At 41.5% G+C, this 18006-nt stretch overlaps 1 protein-coding gene across 7 annotated transcripts in view; it reads right to left on the reverse strand.

Moving 5' to 3' along the window:
* The window catches only part of LOC138755644 (NEDD4-like E3 ubiquitin-protein ligase WWP1), a 140887-nt gene that overhangs the window by 87788 nt on the left and 35093 nt on the right, over positions 1 to 18006 (reverse strand). For 4 of the 7 annotated variants that reach the window (XM_069922004.1, XM_069922006.1, XM_069922003.1 and 1 more), the window contains one exon: positions 11013 to 11088. In XM_069922004.1, the coding sequence (XP_069778105.1) occupies positions 11013 to 11070 (58 nt within the window). In that variant the 5' untranslated portion in view covers positions 11071 to 11088. Of the gene's footprint in view, positions 1 to 11012; positions 11089 to 11917; positions 12137 to 15389; positions 15449 to 18006 lie in introns of all 7 variants that reach the window. The other 3 variants (XM_069922009.1, XM_069922008.1, XM_069922007.1) reach the window with 2 other exon arrangements.

Here is an 18006-nt window from a genome sequence, read left to right on the forward strand (position 1 = left end):
CCAACCGTACAATCATTTCTCTATCCTGATAATTCAGGCACCGAATTAAAATTGCTCGTGGTGATTGGCCCGGTAATGGTTTCCTCCTTAGCACTCTAGATGCCCTCTCCAATATTAAACCTCCCAAAAAAAACTCTTTACCCAGCATCTCGGGGATCCAGTTCTTAAAAAAATTTATTGGAGCAGCTCCTTCAATATCTTACATTATTTCTCCGAATTTGATTTTCCAATGAATCAATCTTTTTCACTAAATCTCTCTTCTGGATTCCCCAATCCACAAACGAATCTTCCTCTTTCTCTATTTTATCCTTATTATGCACAACTTGTTCTTTACATTCAGAAAAAGCTGTCTCCATTTTGTTTTTAATTTTCTTGTACTACATCCACTGATGTAAGACATTTATTAACATCTCTCTTAAGTTGGGACGTATCTTCAGACATATTAGAAATTTTAGTTGTCACTTGAGTCATTTGTTGAGATATGTTATCGATATGATAAGCAATCCCTTCCAGGACAGAAAAAAGTTCAGTCCAGATTCCAGTGCCACATCTTGAGGTCCACCTTCTGCAAACTCCTCCTCCAATTGTTCCTGTGAACTGGCCATTGTAGGTAAGTCTTCTTCTTGTTTCACTGTTGTCAGGCCTTTTCCTGTGCGGCTGCGGGTCTGCACACCCGACGGCTGCACCCCGACCACAACGGGACGCCTCCGTTCGGGCATCCCACAGTCCACACACGCTCAAGCAGATTGCGGACCCTAGAGACACCGCACATGCCCGGCAAGACCAACACCATCCTGCGTGTCCCCGGCTACCCTGACAGCAGCGCAGGCTTGAGGGCTCTCTTCTTGGTCGGGTCGCCCGCGTGCCTGACATCACGAACGCGCAGGTCAATGTCAGCCAATTTCATCAACAAGCCGGCACCATCTTGCGGAGACAAGACCGGCGCCGGCGTAATACTTAACCTAGCTGGAGTTCTCTAAAACTAGGAGGATCCAGGCGATGACTCCGTGGTTCCAACTGGACAGGTAGGCCTCAGTTCTTCAGCACTTTTAAAAAGTAATTTTTTCTGTAATTGGGTCTTAGGTTTTTTTAATATTAGCCACCATTATAAATAAACAATGTTCTTAGAAGTAGAAATAAAATGTTTATGTACTTAAATTAAAGTTTAAAAACGGGTGTTTAAAAAACTGGCTGGGGAGGATTAGGACCGCACATCTGCCCTCTACGCCATCTTGCCACGCCCCTCGCCAATTTCATTCATTACATTCCCAGTTGCTGGGAAGAATGGCACTAATAGGATTGTTCCTATGGAAATCTGCATGAACCTGCCGAGTAAAATAGTTTTCTTACGTGTGCTAAAAGAATAAAGAAACTCAATCTGTCATCATTGTTATGTTCCTTGCTACAAATTTCAGATTTTATTGTCAGAGTACATCCATGACATCACATACAATCCTGAGATTATTTTTCCTGCAGGCGAGGCAGAATCATCACTTAATGGTGGTGCAAAAAACTGTACACAACATATCCATGTAAACAAACTAAGAAATGTGAACAAACTGTGTAATACAGAGGAAAAAAAATAATCAATAAAATGCAAAAGTAAGAATCCTTAAATGAGTCATTGAGTTTATTGTTGAAGAGACTGATAGTGAAAGGGTAGGAGCTGTTCCTGAACCTGGAAGTGTGCGTGTTGTGGCACCTATACCTCTTTCCTGATGGTAGCAGTGAGAACAGAGCATGTGCTGGGTGGTGTGGATCTTTGATGATTCTATAAGGACAGGAGAATTGTATGCATATTGAATTAGCATGCAATTAAAGTACACTAATATCCAATCTTCACACATTTAGTTATAATTCCGCATTACAATGTTCCTTGGCAATCTGAAGGCCTAGCATTCAGTTGAGCATCCAGCCCCTGTAGGGGCCACCAAGAGCATAACCAAGGGCACAGCATCCGATCCAGGCCTCTGCTTCTACCACCAGCGCTGGGGAAGCAAGGTTCAGAAGTGTCGTCAGCCCTGCTCGTTCCAGGGAAATGAGCAGGCTAGCCGCTGTTAATGGCTGCGGCAGCTAGCCAAGGACACAGCCTCCTCTACCTGCGGGACTCAGTTAGCGGTCAGCGGTTCCTCATCGATACTGGGGACCATATCAGTGTTATCCCGGCTATGGCCATCATGTCCAGGAACCGACCTCGAGGACCTCCCCTCCGTGAAGCCAACGGAACAGAGACCCAGACATATGGAGACAAGAGAGTCCACTTCCCAATCGGCCAAAGAAAGTTTTCATGGAGGTTCAACGTCTCGTCCCTTCCGACCGCCATCCTGGGTGCTGACTTCCTCCTCGCCCACGGGCTTCTGGCGGACATTCAGGGTAGGCACCTGGTGGATGCCGGTACTTTCCAGGCCGTTCGCCTCGACGCCTCCCACACAGAGCAACCTCGGATGGCCATGATAGGCACGCCCAGAGATGAGTTCCAGCGAATCCTGGTCGAGTTTCCAGCCCTCCTCAAGCCACAGTTCTCCGCTGCCTCGCTGTGCCACGGGGTGTTCCACCACATCCCCACCCAGGGCCCACCGGTTCACGCCGAGGCATGCCGGCTCCTGCCTGACAAGCTCCAAGTGGCGAAGGACGAGTTTTTGCATCTGTTGGTGCTGGGGATCATTCGGCAGTCCAACAGCCCGTGGACCTCGCCGCTCTACCTGGTCCTGAAAGCCTTCGACGGCTGGCGCCCTTGCGGAGACTATCGACAGCTCAACAAGGCGACAGTTCCTGACCGTTACCCCATCCCTCACATCCAGGACTTTACGGCCAATCTGCACGGTGTGAGGATTTTCTCCAAGGTTGACCTGGTGCGCGAGTATCACCAAATCCTGGTGCACCTTGAGAACATACCCAAGACAGCCATCATCACCCCCTTCGGCTTGTTCAAATTCCTTCACATGTTGTTCGGGCTCAAGAACGCCACTCAGACTTCCAGCGCCTCATGGACTCAGTGACAGGGACCTGGATTTCATCTTCATTTACTTAGATGACATCCTCGTTGCCAGCAGGGATCGGGTGCAAGACAAGGCCCACCCGTGCACCCTCTTCTCCCAGCTGGCTGACTTCGGCCTCACTATCAACCCAGTTAAATGCCAGTTTGGGAAAGAGTCCATGCAGTTCCTGGGCCATACCATCACAGCCGAGGGAGCTACGCCCACCACTACGAAGGTCGCCGTTATCAAGGAGTTCCCATGTCCGGACAATCTCAAGGGGCTGCAGGAGTTGCCCAGTTTGGCGTTCTGAATCACCTCACCAGCGATCGGGGCGCCCAGTTCACCTTTACGCTCTGGGCTCACCTTGCCAACAGGTTGGGGATCGAGCTACACCGCATCAAGGCCTATCACCCACAGGCCAATGAACTGGTTGAGCGTCTGCACCGCCACCTTAAGTCGGCACTTATGGCCTGCCTCACCGATCCCAACTGGGTGGACGAACTGCCTTGGGTGCTCCTGGGCATCCGCTCCATGCCCAAGGAGGATCTGCAGGCGTCATCAGCTGAGCTGGTCTACGGCGCACCACTGGCACTTCCTGGTGAGTTCATCAATGCGCCTCACAACACCCCGCGGTCGCTGCACGAGCTGCTTCCCCACCTCCGGGCGTGCTTGGACTCCTTCACACCTCCGCCACCGCCCAGTCACGGCACACGGCCATCTCACATCCCCAGCGAGCTGCTTTCCGCAGAGTAAGTTTTTATTCGGCGGGGCCTGCCCGCAGCACCTCTGCAGAGACCTTATGAGGGGTCGTACAAGGTTGTCCAGCATTCAGGGTCTACGTTCACGCTGGACCTCGGAGGCAGGTGGGAACTGTTTACTATGGACAGGCTGAAGCCAGCGCACCTCGTCCCCACCGAACTAGTGATTGTGGCCCTGCCCAAGAAGCGAGGCCACCCAGCTAAAAAGGACATTGGCACTGGTTCCGGGGTGGGAGGTGGGGGAGCTGTGTGGCAGCACACCACTAGACAGACGAACCAGCCCCGCTTGTAATCCAGCTGGCCAAGGTGTCGTGGGGGGGTTTCCCCTTTTTCTCAGCACAGGGCTCAGAAGCCCACTCTGGGGGACCACGTAACACCCATTGACATCAGTGCCCCCCAGTGCGGTTCTCAGCCAGGTTCGGGCTGGGAGTATGTCCACCCCACCAGCCTGCAATAAATCAGTTCTGCTCACTGAGCTCAACCCGTCTGGTTGTATGTTCTTTCAGTAGCGGTGTAGCTGCTACACTCCTGAAGGTACATGTAAGCTGCATTTAAAATCAGCTTTAATTTTGACTTGTGTAACAATTTGTGTAATTTTGCCATGATTATGCAAAGTTCCTATGTGTGTTTAACTTATTGAATACAAGACCAGATTCAAAAACTTTATTCCTTTAGTGAAATGGATACCAATACGTGTGGTGCCAAATTGCATTTTCCACAATGGAAGACATAATTTATTTGATGGAAAATAATGGAAAACATTTTCTAATTTTCTGAATCATGTTCTTGGTGTGCAAGGTTCCATCTCAGCAGCATTTGAAACATTTATTCCATAGTTTTCTCCAACTTAAAACATATCTGAAAGCCCCATGTTCAACTGAAAATACACTCAATTTCTGTTCTTTCACACTATTCTTCATGATCAGGATTAAAAGATCACTAGAGTGTTGTGTTAAAAATGTGATAACATTGTTCTAATAAAAGTGTGGCGTGCTTCGCTTAGCTGAGGGGCGGCGCGCTTCGCTTAGCTGAGGGGCGGCGCGCTTCGCTTAGCTGAGGGGCGGCGCGCTTCGCTTAGCTGAGGGGCGGCGCGCTTCGCTTAGCTGAGGGGCGGCGCGCTTCGCTTAGCTGAGGGGCGGCGCGCTTCGCTTAGCTGAGGGGCGGCGCGCTTCGCTTAGCTGAGGGGCGGCGCGCTTCGCTTAGCTGAGGGGCGGCGCGCTTCGCTTAGCTGAGGGGCGGCGCGCTTCGCTTAGCTGAGGGGCGGCGCGCTTCGCTTAGCTGAGGGGCGGCGCGCTTCGCTTAGCTGAGGGGCGGCGCGCTTCGCTTAGCTGAGGGGCGGCGCGCTTCGCTTAGCTGAGGGGCGGCGCGCTTCGCTTAGCTGAGGGGCGGCGCGCTTCGCTTAGCTGAGGGGCGGCGCGCTTCGCTTAGCTGAGGGGCGGCGCGCTTCGCTTAGCTGAGGGGCGGCGCGCTTCGCTTAGCTGAGGGGCGGCGCGCTTCGCTTAGCTGAGGGGCGGCGCGCTTCGCTTAGCTGAGGGGCGGCGCGCTTCGCTTAGCTGAGGGGCGGCGCGCTTCGCTTAGCTGAGGGGCGGCGCGCTTCGCTTAGCTGAGGGGCGGCGCGCTTCGCTTAGCTGAGGGGCGGCGCGCTTCGCTTAGCTGAGGGGCGGCGCGCTTCGCTTAGCTGAGGGGCGGCGCGCTTCGCTTAGCTGAGGGGCGGCGCGCTTCGCTTAGCTGAGGGGCGGCGCGCTTCGCTTAGCTGAGGGGCGGCGCGCTTCGCTTAGCAGGGGCGGCGCGCTTCGCTTAGCAGGGGCGGCGCGCTTCGCTTAGCAGGGGCGGCGTGCTTAGCTTGTTGGTCAATTGGGTGTAATTGGGCAGCACAGCTTCGTGGGCTGAAATCACCTGCTATTTATGTCTAAATTTAATTTAAATTTGATTTTTTTTTAATTCAGCAAATACCAAGGGCTTTTTCTCTGTTTTTTTCCCCCAGTCAAAACTTAACCAGGAAGAGAATACTGAAATAAAAATTGAAAATGCAGGATACTAGATATTTTTATAGAAAATTTTATTTTATAGAAAATACTAGATATTTTTTTTAAAAAAAGATGCTAGAAACACTTGGCAGGTCAGATAGCTTCTGTGAAGCAAGAAAGAGAGCAAGTGCTTTAGGTCTAAAACCCTTCATCAGATGCAGTATTTGCAGTATTATTTTTAAATGTTGAATATATTCAGCAAACAGGCTGCTGCTTTGGAGAGTGAAATGGTTAACGATTTGGTTGTTGACCTCTTATCAGTTTGCTACCTTTGTTTCTCTCTACAGATGCTTCCTGCCTTGCTGAGTATTTTGAGAATATTCTCCTTTTTATTTAAAATTTCTATCATCTGCATTTTTTTTTTACTTACCAAAAGCGAGACTGACCTGAGGAAAATTTAAAGGTAGATTCCAAATATTTATTGCTATTGGATATTTGCCCGTTATCCAGCCCTACTGATACTAAACGTTACAAAATAAAATAGGACAGTATTACAATCCCAAATGCATTAGACCCATTAATGAAGTATATTTTCTAATCTTTATGGAAAATATCTAAGAACCAAATTATCAGAGGTTCAAAAGTGATATTTTCAAAAAGAATAGTAAATAATAGTGAATTTGGATGGGAAAATTCGACATAGTCGTTTTAGATCACAAATAAATTCATCAGAATTTCATGAACTATTGACATTATGGATCACATTAATTTGTAAATTATCCTGAAATGCTATCCAGTGATTTGGCTGCACATTATCACAGAGGGTGTGGTTGCATGTTGACAATGCAGGTTCTAATGTGCCCTCCCTCAAAAGTCAGCTCAGAGCATCCATTCAAAAATAAAGCATCCCTTTGATATCTTTAATGTTACATTCCTTACATACAAATCTATTTAAGGACAATATTAAAACCTGATTCTAACCTGACTCAACATGTTCACATGCCTTCTGATCCCTCCACCCAGTTCAAAGCAGCATCGAAGCATTAGCTTCTCTCCTTTTATTTTGCTCCTTTTCATCCATCACTCTTTACCTTCCCATTTTCTGCCAACTATTTTTACGATAAATATGCTTCCTATCCTCTGCCTTATTTTTGTTTTGTTTTCTCACCCTTTCTGCTGTAACTAGCAGATATTATTGTGGCCACTACAAACTAAAGATTGGGACATCTACTATCAACAAAACATCCATCTAAGGCAGTGGTTCCCAACCTTTTTTATGCCCCGCACCCCTAAAAATTTTTAATATGTTCTCGTACCCCTTAAAATAATAATTTACTTAAGAATAAAGGGGAAGGTGACCAAAACAAATATGTATAATCAATTTTTAATTATATAAACAAAAATGAAACATATGGAAAAGAAAAATTATTACAACAAATTAAAAATTGCATACACCCGACAAAAAAATTAAATTTTCATCCATGCATGAAATTTCTTTAAAACAATTAAAGAACTAATGTTCAAATGTTCATAAACCAATTTAAATTTAATGACTTTTTTGTTCCTGTTTATTGCTTAAGAGTTTTTCAAAACGTGGCACTTTGTTGCTGACATCAATCCGCACGTCCGCCTGTGCACCCAAGCGATTTCTAGCTTTTGTCTTGATTGACAAAAGGGCACTAGATCCAGACTCACATAAGTATGTCGTCGTGAATGGGATGAGCACAGTTAGTGCTTTTTCACGGTCTTGGACACATGTCCATTGCCGAACACTAATATTGTTCCAAAGTTTTGCTCTCAAACTGCATTTCAAGGACACGATTTGTGCGCAGTTCAATAAGATCTTCCTTCAGCTCTTCATCATCCGACATATTATCCAAATTGAAGGAGTATGGATTTATAAAAAAAACTGAAATGTTATCTCGCACCCCCTGGAATACTATCTTGCACCCCTGGTTGGGAAACCCTGATCTAAGGCATACAATGCTTAGAGCTAGAGCCACTCACTGCAAGATTTTCATTGAAGCAACAATGAAGGAACCCAATTTTATTGCCTTTTGTCAATAAATGCTGTTATGTCAATAGATTCTGAGGTTAATGACTTACAATATCATCAATATTTAAAATTCATTGGCAATGTTCAAATTTCAATTGCATGATTAACAAGTCAGATTTAAATACAAACTATTTTTAATTGGTTGAAAAGTTTTCACTTTGCTAAGCCAATGTTTCAATTTCAGTTCTTATAGAAGAAAAGCCTTTTCAAAGACTAAACAAAATCTTATCTAGATGTTCACTAACAAGTTATTTAGTTGAAGCTTTGCTTTAACTTTTGTATGGTGGATAACTAAGCAACATTTAGAAGTGCTTTAATTAACTTGACACAAAGTCAGTTTTATTAAGACAGGATTTTTTTTTTTAAAAATGAGAATGGATCACACACTGGGTTAGCAGTTATTGGTCCCTCAAACCCAGTTTAACTTCATTCTAAGCTCAGCAAAGGAGGACATTAATTGTTGCAAAAGAGTTAACCAAAATAGAATTGGCTAGTTTTAAAACAATTCCCAATTGAAAAAAGGTACAATTTGAATCGGGATCTGAGAACGGTATTGTGATTTTTTAAAAATTCATTCAAAACAAGTGGACTTCACAGACATACCCAGGATTTAATTGCCCTTCAGAAGGTGATGGTGAATTGCTTCATATCTTTGAGGTGTAATTGAGGGAGTTACAGGATTTTGATGTGTGCCTGGAGATCAAAATGGAGCTGCTGGAGGAACCCAGCAAGTCAAACAGCAAATGCAGAGGGAAATGAATAATCAATACCTTTGGTCAAGTCCCTACTTTTGATGAAAAAGGGGCTTGACTTGAAACATCAACTATCCATTTACCTTCATGGATGCTGTCTGATCCCCTTTCAGCACCTCATTCTTTATTTCAGATTCTTACATTTTCAATCTCTTGTGTTTCTAGCTTGTGCTGTCCCCATGTTTTTGCTGTCGTTGTCCTTCTAAACAGCTATGGTCATATATTTGAAAGGTGCTGTGTAAGGAGACCTGGTGAGTAGCTGAAATAGATCCAGTAGATCCAGTTGTACAAACTGTAACTACAGTGTTGTTGGGAGAATGAGTGAATGGTTGTGGATGGGGAGCCTATCAAGCATGCTGCAATTTACAAGAGAATGAGGAAATTTACAGTAGTGTTGTAGGTATGCAAGAATATGGAATTATTGAAAAAGATAATACATTTTTATACACAATGACTGCAATAATAGACTTTGGTATCATTTAAGGATTTTGGTCTTAAAGTAGGACAAAATATCGCAAATTAAATAAAAAACAAAAACAAAAATCACCAATATCAAAACTTTAAGAAAATATGGGGAAACTCTAATGTTATGAGCCCAGAGGACCACAAAACCCAGCAGCAAGTCAAATTCACCAAGTCAAATGGCTACTTAACAAAAGATACTTTTAATTATCTTTAAACATGGAAACAGGATCAAACTTTATTTTATTACTATTAACCTAACTTAACCCCCTTCTAATTCTAAGCGTATGTGTATGCAAGTTCAGAAAAGTTCTTTGATTCACAGTCCAATCTCACTTATCAATCCTCCAAGTTCACTGGTTGCAGGCAATTCTTATACTGTGCACAGAATTTAACATTTGTGAAGTTCACCAGGCTTTGGTACTTGAAAGGTAAATGGTTACCACTCAGGAAGGTTCTTGTTGGTTTTCAGAGAGAGATGTTTTGTTTGCTGATTCCTTCTAATCAGCCACATCAGTATCTTGCTGAAGAAATTGCCCCATCAGGGTTTTTCCATATAATAGCCTCTTTCTTTCATGTCACCACAGAGTTCCTTTTTCTTTCTCTTATTTCAAACATTAGGCAGCCAAACCTCTCCTCTTGTATGGACCACAGGGGCTTTGACTAGGCTGAACTAAAAAATTACCTGTCTTCAAAATGGGATTTTTCCACAAACTTTCCAGTTTGTCCTTTCCAGACCCATGTGCAGCTGCTGAACTGTAGAACTGTTGAGCAGAATTCTCACTCTCTCTCACACACTCCCAGGAGCCTGTTTGACTCCCTCTGCTTGCAAAACCACATGACCCTCTAAGAATAGCAAACTGCACTCAGACACCTTGCGGCTCCGAACTATTCCTCTTTCATCTATTGCTTTTCAAAACATCAATCCATAGGCACTCCCCAAAGCTTTTGCAAAAGCCCTCAGAGCCAACCTACCTGGCTTGAGCAGAGCTCCAGTATTTTAAATGAGATCTGTTTTGAAGTGTTTGTATGTGACCTACACTAAAAAAAACCTGCCACAATTTATCTCCTTAAAACATATCTATATACAATATAAAATACAACATAATCTGTCACATTGAAAAGATATTAATTCTCAAGTCATTTATCTAAATTTTAAAATACTTTGAATTACAATACATTTGGCAGGTTTCATTAAAGAACAGATACAGCAGAGTACAGGCCATTCAGTCCAAGTGTTGTGCTAATATAATAACTTACTCTATCAAATTTCCCTACTATATAACCCTCCATTTTTCTCAGTTTCATGCATCAATCTAACAGCCTCTTAAAAGATGCTATTGTACCACTTTGTGTGGAGAAACTCACCTCTTACATCCCTTCAGCACCAACTCCCAAGCAACTTAAAATTATGCCCCTTGTGTTAGCCATTTCAGCCCAAGGAAAAGGTCTCTGGCTATCAACACAATAAATGCCTCTCATCATCTTGTCACCTCTATCAGGTCACCCCTCATTCTCCGTCACTCCAAGGAGAAAAGACCAAATTCACTCAACCTATCCTCATAAGGCATGGTCTCTAATCCAGGCAGTATTCTTGCGAATATCCTCTGCACCCTCTCTACAGCATCCAAAAAGAAGCTTTTAACAATAGTATCAATGATTGATTAATAAATATTTACAATTTCACAAAAACTAAAAACATCTGTTTTTATGAATAAACGTTCTTTTTCCACATTTAATATGGCTCCAGATATTTAGAAGTAGATGAAGTTTCCATAGCAGAAACTATTATCCCCATTAGACACCTTTGCACAGGAATACTGTTACTTAAAGAAAATATCATATAATTAAGCATCACATTGTTCCACAATTCAAGACCCTATTTGAGGAGTGGAACAGGAGATTCTAAATCATCAAATACTATTACAAATCTTCTTTTCTAATAATGACTTTGATTCAACCATTTTCATGACTAGTTTGTCTCTATAAAAATTATTCTGCAGCTTCAAGCAAAATATGGTAAAAAGAGAACATCGTACCAGTTATGTGCAACTGTGATCTTCCATTTTGATTGTTACTTGAACAAGTTGTGGCCATGTCACGTGCAATGTTAGCCTACAAAGGAGAAAAACTAAGTATTATAAATACTGTTATAGATCTAGTTTTATAATATATAATATATATATAAAATATAACAAACAGTGTCAATTGTTAATACCAACCTTTTAGCAACTATCATTTATTTTAAATGATAACTAACACCATCTTGGCTTTGTGAAGTACCCATCACAACTTTACAATGATCCAAAACATCTTTCAGCCAATTAAGTACTTCTGAAGGATAATGTAAAAACCATGATATTCAAATACTTCCACAAACAACAATAACTAAATAATTTGGGGAACTGAGATTATAAATACTCCAGAGCACCATTATATACCTTATAACCAGTTTAAAGAAAGTCCATAAAAAATAACTTTTGTGTACTATTCACAGTATTTTTCGTGCACTTGAGAAAATAATTCTTACCAGTTCCCTAGTTATGGTTAATTTGTTTTAAGCAAATATTTTTAGCTAGCCTAATAAACTGTATATAATTACAGTATATATCCCATATCCAAAAAGCTTGGAAGCAGATGGTTTTCAGTTACTGAGGTATTTTTAGTTAACGGAACAAAACCGAAAAAAACCCAAAACAGCACAGTAGCATCAGCCGTCACCAGTCCCAAACACATCCCCACTGCCGTCGCTGGTCCCTGACACCTTCCCACTGCTGCCGGTCCCCCACACCTCCCCATCACACTGCCAGTCCCCGACACTTTCCCATCGCTGCTGTCGGCCCAGGCTCTCCTTGATGACGCTGGGAGACAACAGCATGCAGTTTGTAAACCAAGTACAGTGGAGGGTAAAGAGAAAATTGAAAGAGAGAGGGGAGAGAGTTACCCGAAACGAGGACAAATGGCGTTCTAAATTCTCCTAATTTTTCCCCATCCGCTGCCTGACCCACTGACTTCCATTGATGGCTTGAGATTCCAGCCTGCTTCTCTGAGCCGACATCCAGCTGGTTAGCATCTGTCTTCCCAGCTGGCACCAACAATGCATCAGAGCCCACATGGGTGAGTCGGGTGATCAATTTTTTCAACTTGTGACATCATGTTGGTGCTGCAGAAAAGTTTGGTTAATGGAACATTTTGGTTAACAGAATTCTGGTGAAGGGGAAATGTACTGTACTATACCAAATGACTACAGTTTATGTAAATGGCCACAAATTGCACTTCTTTTAAACTACTGGATGGCACTGTGAATTTAAGTTTTAAAGTAGTAGCCAAAACAATATAGAAGAGATCATTCCATGGAATGTTTTGCTAATTCAACAAGGTTAAATTATTAAGAACAACAACAACTCCCTACTTGGCAAAGGCAGTTAAAGACTATTAACCTTTGGTTAATAAATCCCAACAGAATTCTAAGAAATGTACTTATATGGAGAAGTCTGTTCAAATGTCCTGGAGGGCTGGAAATTTATTGTATAAATATACAACCTTGTGAGCCACGAGGCAAACTCCCTTGTGGTGAGATTAGCTACACGTGCAGTGCCTCTTGCTGTAACAGATTTCTCACATTTTGCAAACCAAAGATAAAATACTCGGCAGCTGTATTTGTGTTTGTTTGTCAAGTCTTTGCAGGTCCACTTTAACAGTACGGTTAGCATAACTGTAGTGCAATGCTAATAAAGCACCAGTGACCTGGGTTTGAATTCGGCACTGACTGTAAGGAGTTTATACAGACCTTGTTACAGTTGTGTTAGTCAATTCTCCAGTGCTTAAAAAAAAGTTTTGCACAACAGAGTTTCAGATATCAGACAAGTTAAAATGAAAGCCTCAATACTCAGAATACAAAAAATAATAGAATTGTTATCAGATGCTGGGGCGTGACCATGCGAAGGATCTAGTCAGACGTGGGTTAGAAGAGCTCTCCATGAAGAAGATTCAAAGTTACAAGACTAAAGAATTTATGTGCTTAAAAATAGAAAATGACAGGTCAGAAAAATAAGACCCAAAAAACTACCATTGAACATCAGAAGTTGCCGAAATTGTCAACAAAAAGACCACAAGGGACTTGTGAAAAAGGTGCAACCATGTCAGAGCAGACTAAAATAGACAGGCGGTCGACACCCGGTCAGCAAAAATTGCTGGAAACAATGGAGTCATTGAGTAGACGACTTTCTAATGTAGAAAACGTGCTGAAAGAGGTAGCAGACAAAATATCGGTGATGGGGACGGCGCCATTGAAAACCTGACAATTCGAGTGGACCAGGTTGAAAATGACCTGATAATGGCTCAGGAAAAACTGAAGGCCCTGGAAGAAAATGCATCAACATGGAAACTGGACAAACAACTGCTGCTTGAATAAAATTGATAACATGGAGGATTTCAGTAGAAGGAATAATGTCCGTATCATTGACTAAAAGACAGGACTGAAAGGTGGGGTTCTTTGAGGGTTAGGATTAGGATTCCAAGAGTGTGGGGAAGAGGAGGATTCAAAGAAAATGTGCTTATTGAGGGAGCAATTTGTTATTATTCTAAAATGCTTGATTAGGTAAGACTGTGGTCTATCTTTTAAAGATGGTAGAGAATTTGGAGACCTGGACACCTCAAATTTAACTCTTAAAATAGCAAAGTAACATTTAATAAAAGTTTCTCTAATATGTAGTATGTAAACAATATTTCACTTCAAGAATTTATTTCTGCTACTTTAACCACTTTGGAATACTTACTGTGGAAGGGGTTTTGGCTTGAAATGTAAACTATCTTGTCTTTCAAGGAGTGCTGCCTGACTTGCTGAGTCTTTCCAGCATTTTGAATGTTTCTTGATAGGTTTTTAAATAGGATTTGGTAGCTATTGGTTCAATATTTACAAGTGGATAATTTCTTAAAATTATTGATAGGCAAAATGTTCCTCTACACTAGCCACCGATTAAATCATCATTGTGCTATAACCATATAACCACTTACAGCATAGAACAGGCCAGTCGGCCCTACTAGTCCATGCCATAGCAAATCCCCACCCTCCTAGTCCCACTGAACAGCACCCGGTCCATACCCCTCTAGTCCCCTCCTATCCATGTAACGATCCAGTCTTTCCTTAAATGTAACCAATGATCCCGCCTCGACCACGTCTGCCGGAAGCTCATTCCACATCCCCACCACCCTCTGCGTAAAGAAATTTCCCCTCATGTTCCCCTTATAATTTTCCCCCTTCAATCTTAAACCATGTCCTCTAGTTTGAATCTCCCCCTTTCTTAATTGAAAAAGCCTATCCACATTTACTCTGTCTGTCCCTTTTAAAATCTTAAACTCTTTTAAAATCTTAAAATTTTAAAATCTATGTGTGGCATTTAAGTGAATAATTGGGAACGGACAGATGTAAACATCCTTCCAAGGTAAAAGTCATTGAAAATTTTGAAATACATGCCCTTAGTATGTTTTATTGCTGTAAAAAATGTGGCTCAATGATATAGAGCTGGATGGCATTACAAGTTATGACATGCAGCAAAGTTTACGAACAAGCTGTGCAAATAATGAGGAAGGGCTGATAGAATACAAAATGAAAAATGTGAAGTCATCCATTTTGGTAGAAAAATATCAGAACTTTACTACTTTTTTCAAAATATGAGAACTTGAAAAAATATTTGCGTTCAGGGAGATTGAAGTAAACCTTGAAGATAAATCACTAAAGTTAATATGAAAATACTGCAAATAAATAGAAAGGCAAATAGTATGTTGACATTTACTGCAATGGGGATATAAGCATAAGAGAAGATGTCTGATGAAATTACAAAGTAGCATGGTGAGACTGTACCTGAAATAATCTGTAAGGTTTTGACTTTCTACCCAAGAAAGGAAATACATGCAACAAAGATCTGTCCTATGATTAGATATTAAACATACTGAACCTTCCTACGCTCTGCTGTTAAGAAGAATGAGAAGTAATCTCTATGAAATGTGCAAATAAATGCCAAAATGATGCCTCTTCTGGATGGGTATCAATGGTTTCAAAATAAGGGGTCAGCTATTCTGGCTTGGGATGAGAAGAAATTAATTCTTCCAGAGGAAAAACAAACCTTTAGAATTCTTTGGTGTAGTGGAGGATCCTTTACTGAATATATGCAAGACAAAGACTGATATATTTTTGGGCATTGAGTCAATCAAACTAGTGCAGGAAAGTGGAGATGGAGTAAAAGATATATTTTTGGGCATTGAGTCAATCAAACTAGTGCAGGAAAGTGGAGATGGAGTAAAAGATTTCCTGTGATCTTGGTATATGGCAGAGAGACATTGTGGTCAAATGGCCTAATACTACTTCTATATCTAACGTCCTTATAGTTGCAAAATAATACAATATAAATACTCACAAATTATAAAACTGAGTGCTTTATAACTGGAGATTCTGAAACAGGATTTTCTTTTCTCACTGTTGAAACAAGAATTATATTGAAACTACCACATGTGTCTATTTAACAGACAAAGAAATAGCTACAAAGAAATTTAACATGTCCATGAAACAGTCAGTGAATGATATTTAAATATACCTTTATTATTCTGTACATACCCCAATCCATTTTGAAGACCCTAAAAATCAATCTAATATTTGAAAATGTTTTTGGACAAAGAGTTTCAATACATAAATGTGTTAATAAAATATTCCTGAAGAAGCGCTGCTACACTTGTCATGGAAAAAAATTGCACTGTTTGTTTCAGTTTTTGGTACTTAAAAAAGCCCACAAAAAATATGTGCAGAGATTTTCCATGGCTGTTGTGGAAATTGATAGTCATCATCCCTATGGAATATAAATAAACAGCCGTGAAGAATGTCAAAAACAAAAAGATACCCTACAATAAATTATTGACTGTGTTTACCACACCTTATGTTGCTCTTAAGGTGTCCATATTCCCAATTTCATGTAGAATTTTACAGTGGTCTATTAAATTATTTTTCTCTACTTGTGCTATATTTTAAAGGTGTTAGTGGCCTGTTGGGCTAGTTTATAAATTGGAAAAGGTAGAGATGCAACATATCCTGCCAAGCCTAATCACCATGAGAATTTAGGTTCTCAATTTACATCACTTTCAATGCACTCGTTCTCCTGAGACTGTGCATGTCACAGAAGACAGAAGAATTTCAAAAGTGCATTATATTGACATACTCATTTTAATTCAATTCACCTAGAACCACAACAGGTTAACAGCAGATGCCATCTCATTGCAGAAAGTGTCAATCCTAGCCAAATCTTTCAGACACCAACCTCCCATCCATTGAAAATATCTAAGTCAGATACTGTCTCAATAAGGTAGCCAACAACATGAATGTCCCTATCATCCTAGCCAAAATATCTTCTAGCTCTTCCCTTCATCAGAAAGTACAAAGATCGGAGGTCCAGCACCTCCAGGTTCGAGAACAATTTTTATCCAAAAGCTATTAATGCTCTTGAAACTCATCAGACTAGCCTAACCATAAACTACTACTGAACCACCAAAAGATTTGTCTGTACTACTAAAACATCATTCAGAAATCAAGAATCTAGTTTATTGTCACGAACATGTGTAACAAAATGTGTTGTTTTGCAGCAGCAATATTATGCAAAAAAAAGGTGCAAAATAACCAGCCAGAACCTTCCTGAGCGGTATTCATTTACCTTTAAGCACCAGAGCTTGGTGAAAATTCGTAAGTGTTAAATTCTGTGCACAGTATAAGAATTGCCTTATACCAGTGAACTTGGAGAAGTGAGAAGTAAATGATTGGAATATTAAAGCACCTGCTTTTGAAATTCTTTCCAAAGCAGTTCCATTGTATTTGCAAAAATCACTGGTGCCTGAATGTCTAACTTCAGCAAAGCTCTTGCATTTTAAACGGGATGTATTTTGTTACTCTGTGAAGTGACCTACACTGAACCCCCACAATCTCTTTCTTTTAAAGACATTTATATATAAAATATAATATAATCCATAACACATGAATGTAGAGAAAATAGAGCAGTGGGCAAAGCGTACATCCTTTAGGTTCATCTGTATTAATTGTTACATGATGTTGTTACTGAACTGCACTGACTTTAATCTTCTGATGTGAAGTCAAGGATCCTGTTACAAAGGGAGGCCTAGAGGTCCAGGTTTTTCAGCTTGCTGACCATTACTGAGAGGATGATGGAATTCAAAGCTGAGCTATAATCAATGAAAAGCAGATTGATGTAGGTATTGCTGTTGCCCAGGTAATCCAGGGCTGAGTGGAAAGCCAGTGAGATACATCTACTGTTGCACAATTGTGGAGATAGGCAAATTGCGTACAAGTTTTAGTAGTACAGACAATTCTGGCCATAACCAGCCTGTCAAAGCATTTCATTTCAGTAGATGTGAGTGCGACTGAGCGATGGTCATTGAAGCAGCTCACCCAGCTCTTCTTGGGCACTGGTATGACTGACACCTATTGGAAGCAGTTGGGAACCTCCGACTGCAGCAGTGAGAGAACGAAAAAGTCTGTGAAACCTCCAGCTAGTTAGTTGGAACAGATTTCCTTAACCCTATCAGGTATGCCATCAGAGCCTGACGCCTTGCGTTCATCCTCTTGAAAGATGTTGATGTTGGCCTCTGAAACAAATATCACTGGGTGGCCAGCTTCTGCAAAGATTCTCACTGGAACAATTAATTCTCTCTCAAAGCAGGCATAAAAGATGTTCAGCTTATCAGGGAGTGAATCATCACAGCTATTTATGACATTAGGTTTTGCTTTGTAGGATATACTGGCCTGCAAGTCCCGCAATAGTTGGCGTGCACCTGATTGTGTTTCTACCTTCACTCAAAGAAACATCTTTGCTATTAAGATGGCATTCTGCAGGTCGTACCTGGTGTTCCTATAGAGATCAGGATCTTTTCTTCTTGCACTAACTTCAACTGTGATTATTTATCTATCCTTTATTATCTCTTTTTCTGTCTTGACATATTGTGGTAATTTATTTTTTTCTATTTTGATTGGTGTAA

Source organism: Narcine bancroftii, chromosome 2 (assembly GCF_036971445.1).
Source record: "Narcine bancroftii isolate sNarBan1 chromosome 2, sNarBan1.hap1, whole genome shotgun sequence".
NCBI classification, from domain to species: domain Eukaryota; kingdom Metazoa; phylum Chordata; class Chondrichthyes; order Torpediniformes; family Narcinidae; genus Narcine; species Narcine bancroftii.